The sequence below is a fragment of the Coturnix japonica genome, chromosome 11 (assembly GCF_001577835.2).
Source record: "Coturnix japonica isolate 7356 chromosome 11, Coturnix japonica 2.1, whole genome shotgun sequence".
NCBI lineage: Eukaryota > Metazoa > Chordata > Aves > Galliformes > Phasianidae > Coturnix > Coturnix japonica.
The window spans coordinates 1840679-1857146 of record NC_029526.1 but is presented as its reverse complement, the minus strand read 5'-3'; the positions used below and the strand labels follow the sequence as shown (position 1 = coordinate 1857146).

Here is a 16468-nt window from a genome sequence, read left to right as displayed (position 1 = left end):
TTTATGGAGACCAAACAGTGGATGTGAGCACAACGAGGTGGCAAGTGATGGAGCACCATAAAGCAGTGGGTCTGCTGGTGCGGGTTCTTATAAGCACAGCATGTGGGCTGTTGTTTGTCGCTGGTGAAAATGCACAGCTGATGCTGGTGACCACTGAAAAAGTGTTTGGTAGCTGAGAGTTTGCTCTGTCAAACAGCTTTAATCCGCAGGTCGCTGACCGGCAGTGCTCCTGCGGGTACTGGAGGCCGTTCACTTTCTCAACTCAGGAAGAAAACAAAGCTCAGGGCGGGGGCTGCCGGACGTGGGCTGCTGGAGGAGACGTGCTCACCCCTCTGCTGGGGACAGCAGCGCTTTGCTCTGTGCTCTTGCAGCACCCAAAGCTCTTGCTTTCAGCCATGAGACTGATGGCCAAGGGAGGTGGTTTGTGGGTCTTGCTGATGGAATAACTCAGCCCTTGTTTGTCCTGCAGCTTGGTTTGTGATGGGTTCCAAGGTTGGTGGTGTGCAGGGCAGGTGTGTGCAAAGAGCAGGTTTGGGTTTCTAACCTTTTCTAAACACAGATTTGCAGGGAAGTGGGAATACAAAGCGTGGAATGCATGTGCATGAGCAAATGATGGGCAGGCTGGAGGCAGTGCACAACCCAGGCTGCTCCTTGCACTTTCTCCCACTCCTTGTCCCTCATTCTCCCACTGCAATGCAGTGCACCCCGAGTTACCACGGCCTTGGCAGCTGCAGGAGGAAGACAACAAGCGACCAGACAGGGCTCAAGGAAACTATAGGAAGATTAGGAAACGTGTGATGAGTTTTGATAAGCGGAGGAAGCAGGTCACGTCCTGCTCAGAGCTATGAAAGCAGCCTTCTCCACACCCGAGATTCAGCTGCTCCTGTTGGCACGCACTGCTCCAGCCGGGGATGCTGTGGGCCGGAGGGATGAGGCTGGGGACAGCCAGGATCTTGCTGATGCTCATCCATGCAGCAGCAGCCTGTGAGTTCGGGCCGGTGCCGTACAGCGTCACTGGGATCGTCTGCAGGATGACCAAGCCTGCGGCGTTGCTGTGTAAGTGCTGCTATAACTTCTTTGGGGATGCAGGTTGAACCATGGGCACTTATACTGCCTGAGCTGAACAGGGACAGCTTCCCACAGTGTTCCGTGCTGGGGTGGAAGAGCTGGAGAAAATCAGTGCTGGGTTTCGTTCCTTGCTGCAGTCTCACCTCCTGGGGTTGGTCTGCACGTGGGGGAAGCAGGCTGTCCCTGCTACCATGGTTTGGGGTTTTATTGTGAGGGTTTGGGGACTCTGAGCACAGGAGAAGAATTAACGCTACTGCAAAGGGCGATCACAGCCCCACCAATGGTGCTACACACAGAGGAGGATGCTCGCAGCCAGGAGATGGCACTGTGGTACCTTTGTCCTTTTCTTCTACGGACAGTGAACCAGGAGACGGCGCGGCTCATTCAGGCTGCGTTCAAGAACGCCAAGTTCCCAAACATCACCGGGGAAAGGTCCATGCGGCTGCTGGGCACGGTGGCTTACACGCTGGCCAAGTGAGTACCGCTGCACCTCCACACCACGGGGACAGCACGACATGGGAAGGGAACACGCTGCTCTGTATTACCAGCTTTGAGGGCTGGCCACAAACCGGGCTCTTATTGCTTCCTTAGCATCCAGGTCAGCGACTTGTCCATAGAGCAGAGCGAGGTGGAGCTCAAGGAGAACGATGCCATTGATATAGCCATCAAAAATGTGACAGCCTTCTTCAGAGGGACCCTGACTTATGGCTACGCGGGGGCCTGGTTGTAAGTACCTGAGGGCTGAGCAGGTTGTAAGTACCTGGGGACAAGCTGCATGTGCTGGTGTGGAATGTCCTCTGTTCTGCCCTACAGCCTGCAGCTCTTTCACTCGGTTGATTTTGAAATTGAATCTTCCATCGACCTCCAGATAAACATAAAACTGTGTAAGTATCAGCTGTTGCCCATGAGCTACAGGGAGTGTGAGCTGGGCTATGTGCTTCTGAAGGCATGCAGGGCTGGAGGTGTTCCCCACTGCCCTGTACACACACACACAGACTGGGCACAGCTGTCCCCAGCTGCCGGCTTTTCCCTTTCACTTGTGCAGTGTGCCAGGAGGAGCAGGTGGCTGCCGATGCCTCAGACTGCTACCTGTCCTTCCACAAGCTGAAGCTGCACCTGCAAGGAGACAAGGAGTGAGTCTGTTCCCCTGCTCAGCCACTGTTCCTGTTGTGGGGCCGCTGGCTGCCCCTGACTGCTCCCATCCCTGCAGGCCGGGCTGGCTGAAGCAGCTCTTCACCGATTTCATCTCCTTCACCTTGAAGTTTGTGCTCAAGAGAGAGGTATGGCTGCAAGATGACAGCCATGCTTCCCAGTGCTGGGTAAAAGGAATCCACAAAACAAGGCAATGCTGACACTGAGGACACTCCCTTCCTCTTGCAGGTGTGCAAAGAAATAAATCTCATTGCCCAGGTGATGGCAAATTTTGTTCACGACATAGCAGGCAAGTACCCTTGGTTTTCTCCTTGTTTCCTTTATGAGCAGCTTTAATATTTGAGTCCCAGCAGGACAGCAACCACATCCATTAAAATAGACCCTTAAAAACAAGTATGGGATCCCACCGAGAGCCAGCAGCAGTGCTGGGGTCAGCACTAGCACTCAAAAGATGGAGTCCCCTGTCCCAACCCAGCACATGCTCCTTTTACAGCTTCCAGGTCACTTGCAGCAAGTCCCTGTGCTGCACGTTGCAAGCTCTGCTGCTGCTGGTATTTTCAATGTAAGGCTCTTGTGCTTTCTCCTGGCAGAAAATTTTGTCCGAGATGAGGCCATTGGACTTGATATCTCCCTTGCGTCAGATCCCTTAATTAAAGCAAATTATCTAGAATCGCACCACAAGGTAAAGTAATTCGGGCTGCTTGGAAACCAAAGGTTTCCTGCTCGTGGTGTTTGCTCTGAGCCCAGCAGCCCTTCCCCTTGCCACCACTGCTGGCAGATGCAGGTGTTGACACTTTGTCCTGTCTCCCTGCTGCATGTCCTTGCCAACACAGTCGCTTTCCTTTCAAGGGCCTTGTCCTGTACAAGAACTACTCTGACATCCTCAGCGACTCTGTTTTCTCTCCCTCGCTGCTGTCTGAATCCCGGATGCTGTATTTCTGGTTGTCAGAACACATCCTCAACTCCCTGGCTTCGGCAGCTTTCCTAGATGGGCGCCTGGAGCTGACCCTCAGAGGGGAGAAGCTGCAGGTGATTTGCAGGGGCTGTTCCTCATATTACATGTGCAGCTGGTCAGAAATGGGTGCGTTCATAACAAGAACACACCAGCAGGTTGCGCTGTCCCTTAGAGGTTGATAGAAAGCTTGATGTCTGAGCTGTAAAGTGGCGTGGGATTTTTCTATAGTGGGTTCAGGAGGAACCCTGCCTGTGGCTGCAAGCTACACGTGCATGTTCTGCCACATCTGGGCTGACCTGGGGCTGACCATAATCCCTTATGTATTGTTTTTTTTAACAACGTGTTTCTGCTTTGTTTCTGAAGGCACTGTTTGAATTTGAAGACTCAGAAGCACAACAGAAGGCAGCACATTTGGTAAACTTGGGTCCTATTCAGAGCACTTTGTGTCCTTCCCTGGACGTCTTAAGTGTTTTGGGCTGGGCTGGTGGAGAAACCAGAGGCTGAAGGAGAGACTGTTGTGCTTGTCAAGGATTTCTCCACTCTCCAGGTTGACACAGATTCCTTGAAGCCCGTGGAGCTGTTGGCCTCTTGTGATGGATCCTCTGGGGGATGGAAGTGCTTGGGAAGTGGGTATGAAACTGGGAAGCGATATGACAAAAGCCTGACTTCTGTTGTTCCTTATTTGACCAGATTTTCCAAGGCAACTCCTACAATGATTCTGTGGCTAAGGTGTGGAGTCTCGCCCTTCCTGAGATTGCTCTCCAGCCTGAAGGGACAGTTGTGAAGTCGTTGGTAGCAGTAGAGATCAGCATCTTTCCCCCAGGAGAAGAGCCTGAGACAGTTCTATACATGGAGAAGGTCAGTTCTTGCATCTCCTGACTGCCAAGACCTTTGGCCAGGTCGCTGGTAATATCTGGAGTTGAAGCCAGAAAGCATTAAACTCTGTATTATAGGAAGCAAAGCAGAATAGGCACTTAATAGCTCCCTGCTATAAGGCAAGCAGAGTTACCTCTGTTCATCTCTGTGCAGGAAATCACAGTCACTATCCAAGCTGCCTACGTGGAAAAGAAACTCATCTTGCGCCCTTTGGATTCCCAGTGAGTACTGGAGTTCCTTAGGTATTTTATTGCTTCATGTAGCCCCCATCTGAAAGCAGTACAGTGAAGATTCCTTCATCCCCTATTGCTGTTTTCTCCCTTTTTCCTTCCCTTCAGGATAGAGTTTAAAGTCATTAACTGCACAGCTGATCCGAGTGGAGTAAGTCCTAAGTATAATAAGCAAGTATTCTTTAGGCCATCTGCTGCTGAACTACAGCTACAGCACCTCTCTGTATGAATTGTATGGCTTTCAGAATGACCGGTCCATAAGAAACTTCCTGCAGAGGATGATCTCAGCTGTTGGGATCCCAGAAGTGATTTCAAGTGAGTTTTTCCCTTCAAGGAAGTGCCAAAGTACTCTTTAATGCACTTATCAGTTCTCCTGTACCTATCTGCTGAAGATGTACTCTGATATCTCCCATGTCTCGGTGGTGGTGGTGGGGGGAAAGGGGATGGAATTACACTTTTCACGTTGCTGATGTGGATTTCTGCTAGGTTCAGGGCAATGGGGAAAGAGCCACTTCTGTGAATGGCTGGGATAAGGGAAAGGGAGTTCCTGCCATGCTGATGGCTGTGGGACACTGAGGCACAATGATAAAGTCACAGTACATGAGAGCAGCAAAGCCAGGATGGCCATGCCATAACTGAGTGCTTTTACTGATTCTATAGAGATTGAACCAGCATTAACCTCACTGATGAACAGCAAAGGGCTTCATTTCTTTGAGATTAAAAATCCTGAGATCATCACAAGGAAGGTAAGCAGGGTTCAGCAATACCTGGCTCTTCAAGCCTTCAATGGGAGTGTATGATAACCCCAATGTAGCACACAGTACTAATATAACTCTTTTTTCCCCCTTGCATTTTTAGAGATACCTAATCGTACAGCTTGACTTTAGCTTCCCCAATCATTTGCTGCTTAAATTCCTCAAGCAAACGTTTTAGAAGCGGTCTCTTTGTACAAGCAGATCAGGTGTGAAACCAAATACAAGTTGGTTTGAATCAGCTTCTGTTGAGTTCTGTTTTATTTTCCTGACAAGCGCTGCTGTTTGTATGCAACCCTATCTCCATTGAGACTGTACTCTGCAAAGACCCACATACATCTGCTATGCTGGGATCTTTAAAGGAGAGCCCAAAGAGCTTGCAAGGAAGGGCTGAGATCCTGAAGGCTGCGGACACTGGGTTAACACTGAGAGATAGCATAACTAGGCTTGGGCTGTTTTTTGGCCTCTTGTATGGCTGAAGATGTGAGTTTGGAGAGCAGTGTATGAACATGGACCTTGTGTGCTGGGTACACAGAGCTGCGGGCAAACTGTGCTCACGCTGTTGAGCAAACTTGATGACAGCAATAAAAACAATAAGGAGATTATGAAAGCAAGTGAAAGTATCTGTTTGGGCAGCAGGATCCTGTTCCTTCCTCCCTGTTTATCTGAAGGGGCTCAGCTCTTTTGCTATATTCATGATTCCCTTCAACACTGTGCTCAGAAGGGAGCTCGGAATGCTAAATATAGGGATGTAGTGATATTAGTGAAGGCAGAGGGTGACGTTCTCCTCCACAAAGCGGGCTGTCCCGTACTGCCATGGGAAGGGGACACCTCCTCCCCTCGTGTCTCAAGGAGCACTGGGCTCAACATGCCGCCAGCACAGCACAGCAGGAGCTGAAAGGTGTGACATGGCGGCCTCGAAGCAGCCCCGGTACAACATTCCGCCTCCCCTTCGGTGCCCGGAGCGTTCACCTCCCGTGTGCACGGCACTGCCAGCCCGGGCTGTGGCTGTCGGATGGGTCCCAACATGGCGGCGGGCGCTGAGGGGGCAGCGGGGCGCGGGAAGCGGCACAGCAGAGGATGGCGGTTATGGCGGCCCCTGGCACAGAGCCGGGCACCGAACCGCACCGAACACCACGTGCTTTCCCGGCAGAGCGGCTCACAGCCGCTTTTCTTTCACTTTTGGGACAGCCCGCAGCGGGGCGGCACTGAGCACCGACAGCGATGGGGGCGAGCCCGGCCGGCCGGACAGCGAGGTGAGTGCGCTGAGTGGGCGGCACGGCACTGAGACGGGCGTGTGGGGCTGCGGGGTCACCGCCCTCCGCCGGCCGTCCCTTCTCTTCTCCCCTCGTGTGGTGTGAGGGTGGGGAGCTGCGCTGGGTACCAGCTGTGGCTGGGAGCTGGTGGTCGTCGCGTCCCCTCACAGCACATGGGTCCCCCAAATTTGGGGCTGTGCATTGGGGTGTGTGTATCCCCCTGTGACCTGTGCGTGGCCACAAAGCTGTAGGGCAAGTGGGGGGCCCAGCATGGCCCTATGGCGGTTTGGTGACCGATGTGCTGCCCTGCCGAGCCTTCCCTGTGAGGGAAACTGCGTCAAGGTGGCTCATTCCAAAAGGACCCACATGGGTTGCTTCAATGTGAATGGCAAACAGGGGGTTTGTGGGCTCTGCTTTGCAGGAGAAGCATTTGGGCTCATTGACCCACCAGGCTGCCCTTCTGGCCCCACCGACACACCAACCGCTTTGTGTGGGGATGGAGAGCAGCCCATGGGGGTCAGCGCTGCCCATGGGCCTCCCCAGCTCCCCCACCTGCACTCCAGGCCGGCGTACCCCCATCCGCCCTTTGCAGGCATTATTGTCTCTGGGTTTTGGTTTTACCTTTTCCTTTTCCAACATGGACTTTGAAGCAGCCTGCTGTGCTGCCTTGCCAGGTTTGGATCTTCTCTGCACACGCATTGAAACGTGCAGTCTTTACTCAGCCCTCCCAATCCTGCTCCATTCTCACATCTGGTTCCTGCTCCAAAGGAAATAAAGGTTACTTTTTATTCCCCCTTATAGATACAACAGAAATAGTATATCAATACTTCCCTTTCTTCCAGCATAGTCAGGCAGTTTGCGTCTAAATAACAACGTTTCCATTGCAAGAGCCTGAGCCAGACCAAGGAAAGAGATTATTCTGGTCAAAGTTTGTCCTTAGAACTGTTAAGGTTAGAAATGAGCTCTGTGATCATCTAGTCCAGCTATCCAACCCGCTACCCAGTTACCCACTAACCCGTTCCTTCGGAGCAGCCCCTTGAATGCTTTTCTTCCATCACCACTTGGCTGCTGATTCCAAGAAAGGATAACTCCCCTGTATTGCTGTGTTGTTTTTGTTGGGTGCTGTGACACATCTGACTTAATCACGGATACGTTGATGCTGGGGGAATTCCTGGCTCTTCTAACTTTCATTTTACATTGTCTTTGCTCTCTAAAAGTTCCGGAGGGCAGCAAAAGAAGAGCAGTAAGTTGTGCTGTCTCCCTGCTCCTTTGTGCTGTAGCTTCTCCTGTGGCTTTTGCTGCTGCTGCTGCTTTACTTGTGGGTGAGTTGCACACTAAGGTAGATTTACAACAGGGAGCTTCACCTTTCTGTTACGTTCATGGAGGCAAGGAGAGGTGCGTGTGCTGAGCTGGGGCTTTGTGGTTTTGAACTGCTTTTCTGCATTTGAAGAACAAGGTTTAAAGCTTTGATTCCCCTTCTTGGGTTGCCTTATTTGCACTTTCTATTGAACCCAGAGGCATTTCACTGCAGGTTGCTGCTTCCCATCGGTTCTGGTGGTTGGGCAGCGACAGAGGAGCTGTGCTTTCACTTTCAGTAGACTTTTCAGTGTTGTTTTGACCCTGAAGTGAATCTGATGTTAACTAGTGTGTCTGCTCTCTGAATGGCTTTCAGTCATCGTTGATGCCGAGGTCTGGTTTGTATGATTATTTTCAGTTCGGTCTTATTGAGTAGTTAGTTCTCAGCCAGCTGAGGAGTGGAGTCAGAGCGTTGCTGTCTGCAGAGCTCTGTGTGGGGGCAGGAAATCATGGATGATGACATTCAGTAGCACTCTCTGCTCAGGCTGCTGGGATTTAAGTTGGCTGTGCAGTAAACCTTGTTAGTGTGCAGTTTGGTTTGAATAGCCGCTTATATTCGAACACAGGTTATGCCCTGTTTTATTGCCATTTCCACCAGGAGCTTTCTTTTGTTCTTGTTAGTATAGCAAGTGACAGGCACTGTGGGGGGATTTCACGTCCATTCTGATGGATCCCAGAGCTGCCTTGCTTACTGTGTGATGCATCCTGGAAGTCCTGCTCTCACCTGCATAAATTGAGACCTCCTAGGACACAATGGGGGTTGGGCCATTCCTTCTAACCCAGCTTATTGCACGCAGCAGGCAGAAGGTAGAAGGAGAGTATATGCAGTGACACCAGGGAAGCTATGAGTCCCTTGAAGTATTCTTGTAAAGCTTATCTTCTTCACCTGTATCTCACACTAGGTTGAGTCCTTTGTTTTCATCACACCAGTGGCAGATCCTCAGATGTCCAGACTTTGTGATCACACCTGGTTTGAGCTGGAGATCATCTAGAGATGGATGACACCACAGAAGGAAAGCTCCACAACTGACCCCAGGATGAAGGACAGAGCTGCTAGATCTGTCACCCATGCAGCTGCCTGTACCTTCTCATGTCTGCTCTGCTCTTCATGTCTGTTCTGTTCTTGTTTCTCCTAGGGATCCACACCGAGGATGCTGCATATAGGCAAACACCATGTGTTGAGGTGTTTCTGTGTGCTGGAATTCTGCCACTGGTAGAACACTCCTTCGGCAGGTTATGGAGGAGAAAGCACCTTTGTATTTGCATATGCTGCTGGATTGCACCTAGGACAACTGAAAGGAGGCTGACCACACAGCAATGCAGGTAGGAGAACGTGCGTGCATGGCTTTGCTTTTGGAAGGAAGTGAAAGAGATTGGTGACATTGTACCAAAGCAGAAATGCATTGCTCATCCCCACAAAATGAGTAGCAGGAATAGCTTTGTGAGCCCTTGGAGGTGGGAAATATCTGACTCTTAGAGTCCCAGGCCTCCCTAGAGGAGCTGCTGCATGCAAAAAATGCCTGTGGTGTTATATTTGGAGATGGCCGCTGCCCCAGTACAGCGGAGGAGCTTCTCCTTGGCTGCACCCAGAGAGCCTGACTAATGTTGTTTGCTCTCATCCATTGCAGCGCAACACAGCAGGCAAGCACAGCAGTCCTTGCACCACCTTGTGTCTGGGCTAGGATTTGTCACAAGGCAGATAGGAAGTGCTGGGTGGACCAAGGGTGTGGGCCAACAGCAGGACTGTGTGGGTAAGCATCTCTCGCTTCCATGCCCATTGCTACCCTTTCTACTTTCATCCCCCCAGCCCATACTCCAGAACGATGACGTTGACCTGGAAGGAGCTGTAGCAAGCATCCGCCCCCAGCTAGTGGAGTTCCTCAGCCACCGTCCTGACTGGCTGCTTGCTGCCTCCCAGCACTTCCTCCCCATGGCAGTCCTCAGCGGCTTAGCAGACATCACTGACCACAGAGAAAGAGTCACTGTGCTCCTTGACCTGCTGGAGAAGGCTGGCCATGCCACCTGGAAACAGTTTGCACAGTGCCTCTGCATGGAGTGTGACCTGCCCCTGGAATTGGAGATACTGCTCATGAGTTCTGCAGGAGAAGGTAGGTAACAGGGGGACCAGCTTCTTCTGACTGCCTCCAAACATAACCAGGGTCTTGGCACTCTGAAGGCACCGGAGCAGGCTAGGCACTGATGCTGCTTTATTACCCTTAGTTATGCACTCAGTGCCTTGTCAGTGAGAGGTGACAGTTTATTTCATGCTGCTCAGGCCACTACAAGCGAGCCCAAGCCACCTGGTAAATAATCTAACAACTTTCCTTCTGGTTCTCCTCTTACACCATAATCTCTGGAAGAAAAGCAGTCATTTCAAATCTATCTATCTCCAGCAAACAGCAGCAGTTCATGTTTTTGGGAAGTGCTCTTTCACTGTGGCTGGTGTTGGTGGGCACTTTCTCATCTGAATCTGAAAATGAGTGGGTTGCTTACAGCACTGCTAGCATCACCTTGTTTTGAATGCCCTTCTGCAGGCCAGCAGTGGTCTGTGCTTTTTCTAGTGGGATGTTTGAGCAGAGGAGAAGTCTGTCAGGATGCAGTTCACATAATAGATTCCTCTTCTGTGTCCTGTGGCTGCTGGTGACCAGCTGGCTGTGGTTGCTCTTCCAACAGCAACTGGCTTGATGTGAGATGGAGAGTATTTGGATATTTGGCTTAGAATGGAAGTTGAGATTAAAAAGCCCCAAGAGTTATACAAGTTAAAACCAATAAAGAATGTATGCTCCAATGAAGCTGAGATTAGATGTTTTGATATGTGTGGAGGAAAAACAAATCCAAACAAAACAACCTTTTTTGGTTTTTCCCCATGGATTTGTAAATGCTTGGTTTGGATTTTCCTGATCCAGGAGGAAAAGAAATAGAAAAGTCTAAAAGCACTTGCAGAAAAAGGAAAGCACTTCCCCACATCCTTCATTTTCACTTGGAAGCAACGTCTTCATAGCTGACAACGTCCCCTCTGGAGTGTAACCACTGCTCTGTGTATGAGGGTGCAGGCACACACAGAGTGTGCACATGCTCTATTAAAGCCTACAATACCCACTCAGATGTGCTTATAATTTATTGTATTGCTTAATTTGGGCTTACCTTCCCCTCTGCTAGCATCCTGCATAGCAGGAAGTCCTACATGAAGAGATGTTCACAGCAGCATGTGTCTAACACCCTGCTTGCTGTAACTTGCCATTATTTGCATCAGTCAGCAGATGCAACCGTTAGTGACTGACTTCAGTGGCTGTTACTTTTGCAGAAGGGAAAGATCAGCCAGGAGCAAGGACTGAGTGGCCTTTATCTCAGGGCTAAAGCTGAAACAGATTTTCACCTTTTAATAATGTGAAGCATCATAAAAGAAATGGTTTCTTCGGGTTTCAGGATTGGCTCACACCGGTTAAACTGTAGTGTTTCCATTTTAGCATCACTGCTTCTACTGAAGATGGCTTGGTTTGGTTTTGCTCTAGTGTGATTTTAAGGGCAGCCTGATGCTGTGTGTGGTTGGACAGCAGGGGCTGTCCCAGTCAGGGCAGAAGATGGTGGTGTTGAGGAGGACACGGGGTCACTTTCAGAGTAACAAAGTGGTCTTTAGTTAGGGCAGAGGAGCTGTTGGATTGCCTTAGTTGAAGTGTTGCTGTCTGCATGGTGAACCAGACTGGAGAACCACAGCTAGTGGTGCTTTGCTTGTTGTGGCACGCAGGGCAAGAATCAGCATACTAAAGATCTTGGATGGATTTTGTGGGAGGCTGTGGCATGGCCTCATTTCCAGCCTTGTTCTTCGTTGCTTTGTGCTGATTCTAAAGGTAGAAATGCCAGAGCACTGGCCTGCACATCCAGCTGGAGATGGCAATGAAGGGAACTCGTGGATGAAGGCTTTCCATCTGGTTTTGGGGAGCCATCCTTTGGGATGTGAGTTTATCTGAACTGGTGGTATGCAGTCTCCTGTTTGGTACGAGCAGGATCTCCCTCTGAAGTCTTGTGAATGTAGTCTGTGGGGCTGCCAGTGCTGTGTGGGAGCTCCTGGCAGCTCCAGCTGCCTCCTTCATTGCACTGCATTGTGCTGCCATGCAGTGAGTCAGAGGAGGTCCTTGCTTGGGCTGCCAACTGACTGCTGAGCTTCATCCCAAAAACGGCTCCTGTGCAGAAGCAGGGAAGAACGGAGCTTCCCTTTTTGGCTGCAGTGTGGTTTTAGATTAGCCAAAGCTGCTCGTGCTCTGACTTTGCATGTGTCATACTGAAAAACTGTTTCATACCTTGAAAGCAGAGGTTAACTGTATTTTTGAGCAAGCTGAGAGTAGATCAGAAGAGGTACCAGAAACCTGGCTGTGTTGCATCAGCCCTTATATTTAGACTTGTTAATGTGCTACTGTGTGTGTTGTGAGCTACTTGCTCTTTCATTTTATCTGACCAGTTTTCAAGAGCAGAACAATGGCAGAACTTTCTAATTTCTCATTCAATTCCTTCAGGTAACTTGACTCAGAAGCAAGAAGTGCACACAGATGCAAGTGACCAGTTCTCTCTGCCAAGAGGTAAGGCTGAAACAGACCCGTGATGCTATATATGGTCTTGGAATCTGCTCTGCCCGTGGGCTGGGCAAGACTACAAATGTCCCACAAACTGGCCACAGCACTGGCAAGGTGATCCTCACACACTGTAACTCCAGGTTTGATTTTGCTGTTGGTGCTTTCCCCATAAACATCTCCCGTTTCATTTTCTTTCCCTGCATTTCAAAATAGCCTTTTTGGCCCTGGCTCTGATGAGGAACCCACTCAGTTTCTCTTTCCAGGGAATCTCCCATCCCACTGTGTGAAACCCCCACTTTTTTCAGCTATGCTGTTGGCTCACCAAGAAGTGGAGGAAGTTGGTTTGGCTTCAAAAGAATTAGCAGACAGACAAACAGTTGATCCAACAGAACCCAGAGTGTGGGATCTGAGCTTAAAAGAATGGGCTAAAACACTGGCAGCAGCAGGAGCATCTTGCAGAGCTTCCTGTGTTCCTCGCTGAGGTTTGCTCAGTGCCTTGTAACTTTAGTGTTTGCATCTGCTCTGCATGTTTCCTGCTGCTGGTCAGGCACAGGTAGGCTTTTAGCACTGCATTCCCTGAGCAGCAAGCATGTCTTAGTCATTGGTGCTTCCTATTCCTGCTCTCTTTCAGGTCCATCATGCGGGCTTATCCTGCTTTGGGTGGACTCAATCCTGGGGAGGAGTGGAGAACAATTCAAAGAAACTGGGCTGTGGGCTTTGCTACAGTGTGTAGCTGGGATGTGTGGTCTCTCTGTGTGGTATAATCTCTTGTCTCAAAGTTGCCACTCTTCTTCCATACACTCAGAACCACTTCCTCTATGCCCTACATGACTCTCCAGTGCTTGTTCAACTATGCTGTATGCAGAGCTGTCTACTTTTGTCTTTTAGCTTGAAGTATAAATTGAAAGCATCTTTTTTTTTTTGGTTTTGTCTTTTTTTTTGGCATTCCAGCAGCTGTGGTGCCAATGGGATCACTTCATAGGATGCTTTTTGATGGTTGCTTTTTGGCTGAGGTTCTGGCATTGCTCAGTGAACAAGAGACAGAGCAAAAGAACTATTTACTAAATGCATCCTTCAAAGCATGAGCCTTTTAAAATTCATGTTGTTTCCTGCAGAGTTTCAAACCAGGTTGTACCATTACACCTATTAGTTCTGATGTCCCAGCTGTCAGATCAATGTTTGGTCTTTGCTCTATGAAGTGAGGTCAAAATCATGTTCTGGTATCAGACAGATGTTGATTTCTTGTGTCTGGTCATGTGTCCCTCAGGGAGATGGAAGGACCTGCTCAATTTCACTTAAAAAACACTGAAATAGGTTGAATAGGAAAGTAGTACGTCATGCTGTTACCCACTGGGAAAACCTGTATGAGCTGAATAAACCAAAGTGCTGGAAGCCTGGAGAACAATTGCCTGGGAAGTGATGGAGCTCAGGGGGCTCCATTGCTCATGAAACAGATTGGACCCCAAGGGCAATCCTGAGAGCTGTGTTTGGGCCTGAAGGACCAGCCCAAGCTGGTTTTCTGAGTGACAGAATCATAGGGGTGGGAAGGGACCTCTGGGGATCATCAGTTCCAATGATGGTTCCCTAGAGCAGGTTACACAGGAAAGTGTCCAGGTATATTGAATGTCTCCAGAAAAGGAGACTCCTCTTCCTGGGCCTTTTGGTGAAGATCAAGTGTAATATCTGTTCTTATTTTTCCAGTTCCCTGAATGCTTTGCTGAAGAGCCTTGCCCAGCTCTATGTAAGCTGACATCCCAAGTGCTGTTCTGATGTGTTTCTGGCTTTGCTTTTCAGGGCTGACACGTCGCCGCCGTAGCAACAGCCCCATCAGCGATAAGGATGCTAAGCAGCAACGCCTGGGTATGTTGGGATGCAGAAGTAGCGTAGTGATGGGTTTCCCTCTGAGGAAGGGACCTGTTTAAAACTTCCTTGCATAAGTACCCAACAAAACAACTTCCTGCATTGGGGGAAACTTCTGCTTTGTGCCTGCAGAAATTCTTATGCAACAGGTTATGAAATGTATCAGCAGTGGGACATGGCACAGGGTGCAGATGGCATATAAGGACTTGAAAAGCATTCAGCTGTTAATCTCTATTTATTTGTTGTTTTTTTTTTTCTTTTCATTTCTAAACCAAATTGGGAGATATGGTGATGATTTAAAACCTTATAAAGCTTCCACCGTTTCTGTAGCACGTTAAAAGGTGTGTGGTTTCAGTTCACTCTAAAATAGAGAGGTAGCTGAATGGATGAATGATGACAAAGTCAAGTCAGAGTAAATCCAAGAAAGACTCAGTGGTCTGGGCAGGCCTGAGGGCTGTATAACACTGGTGCAAAACAGGAATAAAAGAGTGTTATTTTTATGTGTTCACGATGTGTCATCTCTAGCTGTGTAAAGCAGCCTCTGATCAGGGCCGGGGCTCTCTGGGAGTGGCAGTGTTGTTGGTCTGTTATAGCTCAGAGCTAACGTTTCATACTTGACTCACTCTGCTTTTTCAGATTCAGCTGAAAAGTATCAGCGCCTCCTCATTGACTCCATCGGCAAGAGATATGGAAGCAGGAGAGCAGCAGGAGCAGCAGCACAAGAGCCAACGCAACCTCTGGCTTTCAGCCAAGCCTTTGTCAACCTTGTTCTTCGGCAGAGCAAAGACTCCCGATTGAAAGAGAAAACAGATAAACCCCGAGAGGACGTGCCCAGTGCCCCCGAGCCAGAAGAATGTGTGGATACAGCCATCAGAGTGTCGGATCTGTTTGGTAGTGTGGTCCGATTAGGTACAACGAAGGTGATCTTTTTGTTTGGTAAACCAGGTACAGGCAAGACCATGCTAATGCACAGGATTTGTCAGAAGTGGGCTGAAGGTGTCTTGAATCAGTTTCTCTTCACTTTCCTGTTTGAGTTCCGGCAGCTGAATTTACTAAAAAGAAAACTGACTCTGAAAGAGCTTTTGTTTGACCTGTTTCTTCAGCCAGAAGACAGCCCCGATGCAGTGTTCCAGCACCTCCTGGAGAACGCCCAGCGTGTACTGATCATCTTTGATGGGCTGGATGAGTTTGTGGGTAACATGGATGTGCCATCATCTTCTAAAAGAAGCCTGAATCGTAGCATGTCCATATCTGAACTCTTTGCAGAGCTTTGTCATGGGAACCTCCTGCCTGGTTGCACGGTGTTGGTCACCAGTCGCCCTAAGAGGCTCCCTGACTTCTTGATAAACACAGTAGATTTGCTGGCAGAAGTTTGGGGGTTTGATCATGAGAAGGTTGAGGAATATGTCAGCCACTATTTTCGTCATCATTCATTCAAAGAACAAGCCATTGCTCACCTGAAGAACAACACCAAGCTCCTCAGCATGTGCCAGATCCCTGCTCTGTGTTACGTTGTCTGCATCTGTTTGGAGTATTTGCTCCTTAAACATCAGACGAGCGTGGAGCTTCCTCAGACCATGACACAGTTTTATATCAAAATGCTTCTCATTTTCATAAACAAACACCAGGGAGAGCATGTAGGTGATGAGGAGGCTCAGCTGAACAGTAACAAAAAGGCCATTTTGGGTCTGTGTGATCTTGCACTGAAAGGCCTGGAAGCTAAGAAGCTCGTGTTTTACGTTGGAGATATTCCAGAGCATGTGAAACAGTTTGCTTCCTTGCATGGTCTGCTGACTGTCTTTGAGGTGAAGACAAACAGCGCTCGCCCAGAGACTGGCTATGCCTTTGTGCACTTGAGCCTGCAGGAGTTTTTCGCAGCCCTGTGTCTCATGATAAGCAAGAGTGTGGACAAGAGCCACCTGAAGAGGAAGTTATCCCTGAAGTCCAAGTGGACATTAAGAAATGAAGCAAAGACTGAGTTCATGGAGAGCTTTCACATCTTCCTCTCAGGCTTGTCATCCAGAGATTGTAGGATGTTTCTCATGTTGCTAGCTGAACAAAGTGAAGCTTGGGTGCAGGATAAGCAAGATGCAATCCTTCAGTCCCTCAAGAAACTGGCAGCCACTCAGCTGACAGGGCCCAAAGTCATTGAGCTCTGCCATTGCACATTTGAAACACAAGGCCTTGAGGTAGCCCAGCACATTGGGAGCCTGCTGAATTTCAAGTATGAGTTTAAAAACTTCAGACTGACACCTCTGGACATGTCGGCTTTGGTTTTTGTCATCAACTCTGGTCCGGATGTGACTCGTTTGGGTTTTGCAGGGTGCCCATTAGACATGGACTGTTTGGAGATCCTGTCCGGCTGTAGGAAGGTGGAGCATCTGAGGTAAATGTG

General features: G+C 49.4%; 2 protein-coding genes across 9 annotated transcripts in view; both read left to right on the top strand.

Annotated features, from left to right (window-relative positions):
- The first annotated feature begins 539 nt into the window (after positions 1-539).
- On the top strand, positions 540-5279 carry CETP (cholesteryl ester transfer protein). Of its 3 annotated transcripts, none has more exons than XM_032447074.1 (16): positions 574-1056; positions 1428-1542; positions 1660-1794; positions 1882-1952; positions 2114-2201; positions 2279-2348; positions 2449-2509; positions 2811-2902; positions 3070-3252; positions 3542-3589; positions 3866-4033; positions 4205-4272; positions 4390-4432; positions 4527-4596; positions 4942-5027; positions 5140-5274. In XM_032447074.1, the coding sequence occupies exons 1-16, from the start codon at positions 912-914 to the stop codon at positions 5212-5214; spliced, it is 1518 nt and encodes a 505-aa protein (XP_032302965.1). In that variant the 5' UTR covers positions 574-911; the 3' UTR covers positions 5215-5274. The 3 variants fall into 3 exon arrangements, with proteins under 3 accessions (XP_015729219.1, XP_032302965.1, XP_015729218.1); XM_015873732.2 differs by having other exon boundaries at positions 577-1056; positions 3070-3249; positions 3539-3589; positions 5140-5279; XM_015873733.2 differs by lacking the exons at positions 4390-4432; positions 4942-5027; positions 5140-5274 and having other exon boundaries at positions 540-1056; positions 3070-3249; positions 3539-3589; positions 4468-4541.
- Positions 5280-5376: 97 nt separating this feature from the next.
- NLRC5 (NLR family CARD domain containing 5) overlaps positions 5377-16468 on the top strand; it is a 34187-nt gene continuing 23095 nt past the window's right edge. For all 6 annotated transcript variants that reach the window (XR_001557639.2, XM_015873643.2, XM_015873639.2 and 3 more), the window contains exons 1-6: positions 5377-6289; positions 8782-8968; positions 9453-9753; positions 12157-12219; positions 14008-14073; positions 14710-16459. Coding sequence is in view for 5 of the 6 variants with exons in the window: in XM_015873643.2 (XP_015729129.1) it covers positions 8963-8968; positions 9453-9753; positions 12157-12219; positions 14008-14073; positions 14710-16459 (2186 nt within the window). In the remaining variant the exon portion in view is untranslated. The remainder of the gene's footprint in view (positions 6290-8781; positions 8969-9452; positions 9754-12156; positions 12220-14007; positions 14074-14709; positions 16460-16468) is intronic.

Excerpts from the sequence above, each read along its gene's own strand:
- CETP (XM_015873732.2), top strand. The coding sequence starts at position 912 with ATGCTGTGGGCCGGAGGGATGAGGCTGGGGACAGCCAGGATCTTGCTG. Across the intron at positions 4,273-4,389 it reads TTGCGCCCTTTGGATTCCCA|GATAGAGTTTAAAGTCATTA; the intron begins GTGAGTACTGGA and ends CCTTCCCTTCAG. Across the intron at positions 4,433-4,526 it reads GCACAGCTGATCCGAGTGGA|AATGACCGGTCCATAAGAAA; the intron begins GTAAGTCCTAAG and ends TATGGCTTTCAG.